This window comes from Spinacia oleracea, chromosome 3 (genome assembly GCF_020520425.1).
Source record: "Spinacia oleracea cultivar Varoflay chromosome 3, BTI_SOV_V1, whole genome shotgun sequence".
Lineage (NCBI taxonomy): Eukaryota > Viridiplantae > Streptophyta > Magnoliopsida > Caryophyllales > Amaranthaceae > Spinacia > Spinacia oleracea.
Window position 1 is genome coordinate 83,717,542 of NC_079489.1, and position 9,008 is coordinate 83,726,549.

At 43.3% G+C, this 9,008-nt stretch overlaps 1 protein-coding gene across 1 annotated transcript; it reads right to left on the bottom strand.

The window, feature by feature from the left end:
* Nucleotides 1-7,325: 7,325 nt before the first annotated feature.
* LOC130469824 (uncharacterized) lies at nucleotides 7,326-8,755 on the bottom strand. Its single transcript, XM_056839328.1, has 3 exons — nucleotides 8,629-8,755; nucleotides 7,622-7,852; nucleotides 7,326-7,513 (listed from the first exon to the last, which is right to left on the bottom strand). Exons 1-3 carry the CDS (start codon nucleotides 8,753-8,755, stop codon nucleotides 7,326-7,328), a joined length of 546 nt encoding a protein of 181 aa, XP_056695306.1.
* Between the last annotated feature and the right edge of the window lie 253 nt (nucleotides 8,756-9,008).

A 9,008-nucleotide genomic window follows, 5' to 3' on the forward strand; every position in this document is an offset into this window, starting at 1 on the left:
AGCACCGCACCGCACAGCCCGCGCGCATGCCTCGCGGCCCACGCGAACTGCACGGCGCCTGGCCCATGCTCGCAACCCATCCGATCCGGGCCTGGCCTTGCGTTGGGCCTGGCGAGGCTTTGGCGTGTGGTTTGATGCGTATGGCTTGTTGGGCGAGGGCCTGGCTTCGTGCTGGGCCTTCGTCTAGCAAGTCTCGTCCGATGCTAATTCGTACGATACGCTTCCGATTAAATTATCGATTCCGGATTTCATTTCCGATACGAACAATATTTAACATTTCCGATTCCGGAATTAATTTCAGTTTCGAACAAATATTTAATATTTCCGTTTCCGGAATTATTTTCCGATTCCGATAATATTTCCGATACTGACAATATTTCCTTTTCCGGCAATATTTCTGATTCCGGCAATATTTCCATTTCCGATAATATTTTCCGATACGTACCATGTTTCCGTTTCCGGCAACATCTACGTCTTGGATAATATTTATATTTCCGATACGATCCATATTTCCGTTTCCGGCAATATCATCGTTTCCGGAGTATTCATTTACTTGCCTTTGACGATCTTAGCTCCCACTGAAACCAAGATCCGTCGATTCCGAATAACCATAGATGGAGTATTCAATGCCATTAAATACTTGATCCGTTTACGTACTATTTGTGTGACCCTACGGGTTTAGTCAAGAGTAAGCTGTGGATTAATATCATTAATTCCACTTGAACTGAAGCGGCCTCTAGCTAGGCATTCAGCTCACTTGATCTCACTGAATTTTTTAGCTTGTTTAATTAGTACTGAACCGCATTTATTAGACTTCACATTAAATGCATACTTGGACCAAGGGCATTATTTCCTTCAAGGACCACCTTTGACAATAGTGGTGGGAGGCCGGAAGATTTAGTCTTCAACCGGACTCACCATTTGTCCAATCGGCCGCCTATGGGCGTGGTATGCTTATTGTAGTTTTCTCTTGTTTGATTCTTCCCTTTTTTGGATTATGCTCATTTTATTGACTAGTTCTCGTTGTAGACCCAGCCTGTGGATATCCGAGTATTATGGTCTCGGAGATAGCTTGAGAGGTCTTTTAGGTATATCCGGGATCATGAGAATACGAGGCTCCAGCGGGAGTCATCAGACTTTGCCCGTTCTGGGAGGCGGTCTTAGGCTTTGAGGTTGTCGGTGGCGTGAAGTCAAGGACACAGGTCCTTTTGGAGTGGTGGTAGGATACCACTAACTCATTCCACTTGTGTTGGGTAGAGATTACGATCACTCCTTTTGACTTTGCTATGATTACAAGACTCCGTTTTTCTAAAAGGGAGGTTAGATTAACCTGGACTTAAAGTGGGAGTCCGGGTGTCAGAGATTTGCTGAGGTCTTTTGTGGGGAAATTACCACGTCATTGTAACTCGTGCCCCTTGATGCAAATTCTGGCGGGTATTGAGTTGCCTGGTGCAACCGCGGAGCAGAGGGTTCACATCTTCCTGCTAGTCCTCGTTTGCCGGATGTTCATTCCTTGCAGGAACAGTCGCGTATTGGTACGCTATCTAGAGCCTCTTAGGCACTTGAGATCCATTTCTGGACTCAGTTGGGGTAGCTTGGCGTATGGCCACCTTTTGCATCAGATGAAGAACGCTTTGAGAAATCCCCTTTCAGACCCGGTTACCATGGCTTCCCTGTGGAGAGTGTTGGAGGTATTTACGACTCCTTTTGTACTTTGTATCTTGTATTTGTAGGTTTGACTGATCCCTTACTTGTTTGTAGATTTGGGCATATGAATATTTTCTTGGCTTGGCGCCTACTAGCCCTCATGCTGCGACTTACCCGTTTGCGGCTTCTTGGCGGGGAGCGGAGCGCACTCGTGATACTATGCAGGTATTCCGCAAGGCTTTGCAGATTACACCCATTGATGAGGTAGGATTTTTTTTTGAAAAGTCCCGAACTTCTTGTTATTCCTTTTATGCCAATTGAACGTATATTGTTGCTTTGTATGTTATATTCCGCCCCTTTGATGAGGTGGCTATGCCTGAGTCTGCAGTTCGTGCCCAATGTTTGACTAGGAGGAGGGTGCTGATCCCGAGGCTCTACCTCCCTATGTGGTATCTGGGTGACCGAGTTGCCATCTAGCATAGTTATTCCTCTCTACTAGATCCTTTCGATCCTCCATAGTCCATGATGTTGAGTGTCCCGGCTGCGATCATGTTTTATAGGACAGTCCTGGATCGAGGCGATGCTCATTCGCTGTGTCATCCCTAGGAGGATTTTTTAGATAGGGGGGCCAACTATCGGGCCTTCCTAGAAAGGCTTGCTCCAGCTGTCCGGTTTATGCTATTGCTAATTTTGAATTCTTGTACCTTGTATTTTGTACCTTTGAACTGTCATTTTGCATTGATTTTTTTTTACCTGTTTGCAGGTTGAGGCGGATCCCGAGGATATCCCACATGCTGATAGGATCCTCAATTACGCGGATGATGATGGGAGACAGGTAAGAGGTTCATGTACCCGAAGTTCCTTCTTCAGATTGGGTGGTTGCCAAGGCCATCCTTGAGCGCTTTGTAGCTGTAGCTGTCTGTTTGTACTTTTGATTTCACTATTGTAATATTTCTTTTTAATTTGAAAATTGAACCTTGAATTTCATATGAAGCCTTCTCGTAGCAAGGTATACCATTGGATAGTGGTAATTGATTCTCTGAAGAGGCAATGTGTGAAGCTCACCAAGAAGCTTGATGGTCGTGGTCGCACGATGCGTTTTCTATTCTTGTACTATTGTCTTGAATTTTGTATGCTGGAAATCGGATGCTTGAAATTTGAATTTTATATAGAAGCGCAGGGAGGCTCGTAGAGAGACCTAGCGTGCCGATGAGCACGCGAAGCAGACTGAATTGAACTTGGATCTCGGCCTTAACACTACTGCTATGGGAGACTCTCAGAGGCACTCGGATGTTGGTGGCCGGAGAGATGTGGCTTCTACCTCTAATCAGGCTGGCAGGTATTCATTCTCGTACGTGGATGCAGGTCGCCAGGCACCTTATGTGACTCCTCCTAAGAGTCACTATGGGGAGAGAAGCTCTCAGCCTTGGGGACCCGACTATAGTACACCATCTTGGGCTCAATTTCAGGAAATGGAGCGGGTGCGCCTTTTTTAGGAGTTGGAGATGCGGCGCACGTTTGCCGCGGATCAACAGGTTTATCAGTTCTTCTCCCATCAGCAGGGACCTCAGCAGTTTCCTCCTAACTGTCTTGGCCAGGGATCTGATACTCTTCGCATTTCAGAAAAGGAGCCAGCTACCCATGGGACAGAGCTTAACCGGGACGTGGAGCGGTACATGAGCCAGGACAGAGGCAAGGCACCTGTTGAGACTGTGGTGGTTACTGATGATGATTCAGACTAATCCAACGTGGTAGCGAGATCTAGCTTTGTCGGCTTGGCTTTTGTATTTGGATTATTTGTATTGGATATTTCTGGTTTGTATTTCCGGATATTTGTACTTGTATGGTTTATGCATTGGATATTTTGGTATTTTACTGGTTTGGATATTTTGGTATTTGAATGGTTGGATATTTGTTTTGTGCTTTTTGTATTTTTTTAGAGGGTTTGAGTTTAATTGGTAAGCGTTGTGTATGAATTGAAATATGTAGCTAAATGTATGCATGAAAAATGAAAAATTTTACCCATTTTTTCGGGTGTATATATCCATTATGAGCCCCCACTTTGATTGAGGTTTTTTGGCATAGAAAATGCGCAAGTCAAAGTATATTCAACTTTTGCTAATGCGAATGCTGACTCGGCTACGACGCCGATCTAGTACTAGCACATGACTTATGCATGATTTTGAAAATGTAAGCCCTGAAATTGGCCTGGGCGCTGAAATTGGACTGTTTGTTGAATTGTGGGGTACTGCTTGCAGTTTCGAATATTCCGTCCTAATTTGGACTACCATTTTGCTGATACGTTTTGTACTAGGCATTGAATATGGACCATTGTCTGCCATGAAGAGCTGCATTATTTATACAAGAGTCGTCCATAAAGAGCCGTGTTTCAAACAGAAATAAGAGAAAGGAGAAGAGGTGCACTGAAAACCATCACCAAGGCACCTTATTTATACAAGACAAGACATTTACGAAGTTGTACCAATGGTCCATGTTCCTGCTGCTGGGGTTGTTGTTTGGTACAGCTTCTTAAATGTCTTGTCTTGTATAAATATGGTGCCTCGTATAAATAGGGTGCCTTGGTGATGGTTTAAAGTACACCTCTTCTCATTTTTCTTATTACTGTTTTAAAAACGGCTCCCAAATTCGAAAATGCCATGCATGAATGGCTTAGCTCCTTGAGTAAGTTTGAAAAGAGAGAGCTAGATAGTATGAATCTATGAGTCTTGGCCTCTCTCCGCTTTGTTAAAATTGATTGGATTTTTTTTTCGTGCTGCAATAGGCTTGTGAGATGCTCAAACTCATGTTTTTCAATTCAAAAGAATATGCGTCTCTTGCTTGAAAGAGTTAGGTGTGATCATTGGGTGGCCATCCTTGGCGGAACCTTGTGTGCCAAGTCTAGAAGAGCACTTTTTTTGCATCTTTTGAGAGGTTTTTAGGCTTGGAGCCCCCGCTTCGAGCTCTATTTTATGTGGTAGAGGGATTGGTCTTGCCCTCCTCGTAACTCATTTTGCAAAAGGGGATGCTCACAAGGTATGTTGCATGAGAGCTTTGTATTTTTGCTTCTTCGCCCACTTTCTATTTTCTAACTATGGTCTCGAAGTTGGTCAAGCTTCTCTTATAGAGGTGGTAGAACAATCTACCCTTGGAAAAGATTCGATGCCACAAGTGATCGGAGATTCCTAGATTGGCCTAGATGTGGCCAAGACTAACCCTTCCTCCATGCTTTCAGGAAGTTCGGTGCTTCTTCAAGTAAGTGTCTAAGGCTTTCTTTTGAATTTCGAACTTGCAATTTGAATTTTGAATTGGCTAATTGAACATTGCCCTTTTGTATTTCTCCAAGAGCTGGTTTATGGAGAGACTCATGTTAGTGGCACCACCGGAGAACATGGAGAGCTATAATAAGAAAGGCTTCACTATGCGGCCCCTGATGTATGGTCGACTATCTCTGCATGACTGGGAGAGAATTCTCCAAGAGGTAGAGTCTTCCATTAGATGGGTAGTTCCATGGTGGGGAGTTTCTTCCATGAGGTATGCTTTCAAGTCATATGTCTTGAGGGTTCCGGCCATGTTGTTTTGAGCTTCTACTCTCCTTTTCGAGTCATGAGGTAATTTAACTTGATGCAAGAGACTCTGGACAGTGTTGTGGAGAACCCGAAGCCAACTCTACTGAATGTTGACGCCTTAAACGGTGGGTAAGATATTGGGCTACCAAGCGTTTTATGAATGTTCAATTCCCATCTGAGCCTGCTACTCTTTCTGCTGGGTATGTTGTACGTTTGAAAAGTCAAAGCCCAAGGTATGGTCCTCTTCCCGGATCTATAAAAGTTAGGGACTCTACAACTAGATCTCGCCTCAATTAGTATTGAGGGCAGTGATGAGATCAAGGGACATCAGGTTCATGACTGTTTGGGACCCAAACGAGGCTCGCCATTGACTCACCTCGGTAAGCTTGCTATGGCTTCCTCCCGCCGCTTCGGCGAAGAGGAAATGGATGTTGATGATTGCGGGAAGGGTAAAAGGAAAGTTCTCAATGCGCCAAGGCTTAAGAGCATTGTGACCAAACCCGGAATGGATTCCGTGTAGAGGAATTTGAACTTGACTTGTATGGTTGGAGAAAGTGTTTGAAGATTGTGTTTTAGAAGTGTGTTTCGAAAATGTGTTTTGAAAGGTTGTTTGGTGGAAGTGAAAAGAAGGATTAAAAAACTTTGCTTCACTTGTTTCCGACCTTGTAATAGAATGAGCTTCTGAATTAAGGTTTTAGAGCCATTTGTACTTGTTCGAAGTTTGAATAAAAAATATTATCATCACTTTTTTTGTACTTTGAAAGTTGTGTCAAATTACGCTCGAACATGCTTTTTTTTTTATTTATATTTTCATATTTGGAATAAGGGCAACAACTTTATTTGAATGGCACATTTGAACTTGTACTTTGAAAAGAGGATTTTGTACTTTGATTTTTTTTATTTAGAACGCTTTTCCCCATGGATCCATGACGCTTTTATGAAGAGCTTTAGGACAAGCTCGCCTTCTTTAATGTTCCGAGTTTTGCCTTTCTTGTTGAAATGATTGGCAATCCGACGTTGATATGCTTGGACATGGTTGGCAGCCTTGAGCCGACACTCATCTAGTAGAATTAGCTTGTCGTATCTAACTTGTGTACATCTAGCTTCTGGGATTTTGCTTTCTAGAACTATACTAAGAGAAGGAAATTTGATTGGTTGTAGGCCTTCCATTCCATCGACCAAGGATAACGGGGTTACGCCAGTCGAAGTGCGGATTGGAGTTCGGTACCCCCACAAAGCAAAGTGCAGTTTTTGTGGCCAGTCCTTGTAATTCTATGTCATTTTCATGATGATATTCTTGGCATTTTTATTTGCCGCTTCGACTGCCCCATTTGTCTGCGAGCTATAAGGCGAAGACTGGTGATATTGAATACTGTGTTGTTTGAACAAGTCCTCATACTCGCCTTGAAAGAGGGTCCCCTAGTCAATGATAAATTCACGAGGGACGCCGTATCGGCATATGATCTTCTCTTCGACAAATTGAGTTACCTGCTTAGAGCCTAGTACTTTAAAGGATCTGGGTTCGACCGATTTGGTGAAATAATCAATAGTGACTCCCTATACCCGTTGGAGTTAATTTTCTGATGACATTAATACCCCAAGGTAAGAGAGGCCACAGTGAAGAGTGTGAGTATAGCAGGGATGGCGGAATGCATCAGATTGGCGCACTTTTGGCAAGTGGGACACGTCTGACAAAGAAGTGACAATCCCTTTTGAGCGTGGTCCAGAAATACCGAGCCCTTATGACTTTTAGACCTAACACCCTCCCGTTCATATGAGTGCCACAAATTCCAGCATGTATACTTTCCATGACCTTTTGCACAAAACACCACACTCAATGACAAAGTTGGCCGCTTGTAGGCGCAAAGCTCTTTGGTTCTTGCTTGAGAAGTGGGGTGGATGTTCGGAATTTTGCAAGTTATTTAGAATGTCTGTGAACCATGGTCTTTCTTTCCCAGGTTCTTCCCCGTCAACACTATAGACATATGCTACTTCTTGCCGAGTTTCAATGATAAGGGGCATTTCATTCAAGCCATTCGGAATATTTATCGTTGAAGCCAGTTTTTCAAGTGCGTTGGCGAATTGGTTCACTTCCCTTGGAAGTTACGTATATCAAAGCTCTTCGGCTTGCTCTACGAGATTTTCAAGATATGATTGATACAAGGCCAGGCTTTCACTTCTGACTTTCCATTTTTCGGAAATTTGATTGATGATTAAAGAGGAATCTCCACACACTCGAAGCTTCTGGACACCAAGAGCTATGGCGGCTTCCAAGCCCATCATGCAAGCTTCATATTCAGCTGCATTGTTTATAACATTGAATTGGAGTTGTGCAAAGATCGGAGTTTGAGTACCCTCGGGAGCTATAAGGATTGCCCCGTTGCCACATCTGTTCTAATTGGAAGTACCGTCAGAGTGCAGTGACCATCTATCGTCACTTGTTATTCGTATTTGCTTATCTGGTAAGTCACAATCTTCTTCCTCGGCTTCAATTGGACAATCAGCCAAAACGTCGGAGACTGCAGAACCCTTGATAGATTTTCGAGGAAGATATTTGAGGTCAAATTCAGCTAGTATAACCAACCATCTGGATAGTCTTCTATTAAGGGCCGGTTTTTTGAAGAAGAATCTGAGAGGGTCTGCTTTGGAATGTATGGGAGAGCATGTAATGACTGAATTTCTTTATAGCCCAAACCAAGGCAATGCTGAGTCTTTCGAGATGAGTGTACCTAGCCTCGTATTAGAGAAGCCTTTTACTCAAGTAGTATAAGGAATTTTTTTTCCATCAATTTCTTGGGAGAGCATTGCCTTAACTGCTGAATTGGTTGTTGTAAGATAGAGTCTAAGTGGAATGTCTGGAATTGCCGGCTTTAGTGCTGGAGGGTTTGAAAGGTAGCTCTTTATTGTGTCAAATGATTGCTGACAGTTTTTATCCTACACCTTAGGCTTATTTTTGTGAAGTTTGCGGAATACAGGCTCACATATCATGGTGAGTTAGGAAATTAATCGATTGATGTAGTGCAACTTGCCAAGGACAAGATAGCCTTGATTTTTAAAGGATCAACCTCTATGCCTTGAGAACTGATGACATACCATAGTAATTTGCCTGACGTTACCCCGAATGCACGTTTCTGCGGGTTGAGTTGCATGTTGTATATATTGTCTGAGCTTGTTTAAGAATGTTCGAATTACTAATGCATGCCTCTGGTGATCTTTTGATTCGACAATCATCTCATCAACATAAACCTCAATTCTTTGTGGCTCATGTCGCTCATGATGGTTGTGGCTGTACTTTAATAAGTAGCCCCCGCGTTCCTTAGTTCAAATAGAATAACTGTGTAGAAATATGTATCCACTGAGTGATGAAATGTTGTTTTCTCCATGTCTTCCTGTCCCATGGAAATCTGATTGTAACCTGCATACCAGTCCATGAATGATAATAGGGCATGATTGGTTGTGTTGTCAACCAGTACATCAATATGCGGTAGTGGAAAATCGTCCTTAAGGTTGGCCCTGTTAAGATCTCGGTAGTCTCCGCACATTCGAACCTTGCCTTCTTTCTTTGGAACCGGAACGACGTTGGCAATCTATTCTGGATACTTGGCCTCTCGGATAAATCCGACCTCTAACTGTTTCACTACTTCCTCTTTTATCTTGAGGGAGACATCTGGTTTCATGCGACGGAGCTTCTATTTAACGGGTTTTGAACCTGGGATAAGGGGAATTTTATGCTGCCCAATGCTTAGATCGACCCCTGACATATCATGATAGGACCATGCGAAGACATCTATGTAC

Coding starts and splice junctions, on each gene's coding strand:
- LOC130469824 (XM_056839328.1), bottom strand. CDS start 8,755: ATGTGCGGAGACTACCGAGATCTTAACAGGGCCAACCTTAAGGACGAT. Junction 7,853..8,628: donor ATTCATGGACTGGTATGCAG/GTTACAATCAGA, acceptor ATTCCAAAGCAG/ACCCTCTCAGATTCTTCTTC. Junction 7,514..7,621: donor ATGGTCACTGCACTCTGACG/GTACTTCCAATT, acceptor TAAACAATGCAG/CTGAATATGAAGCTTGCATG.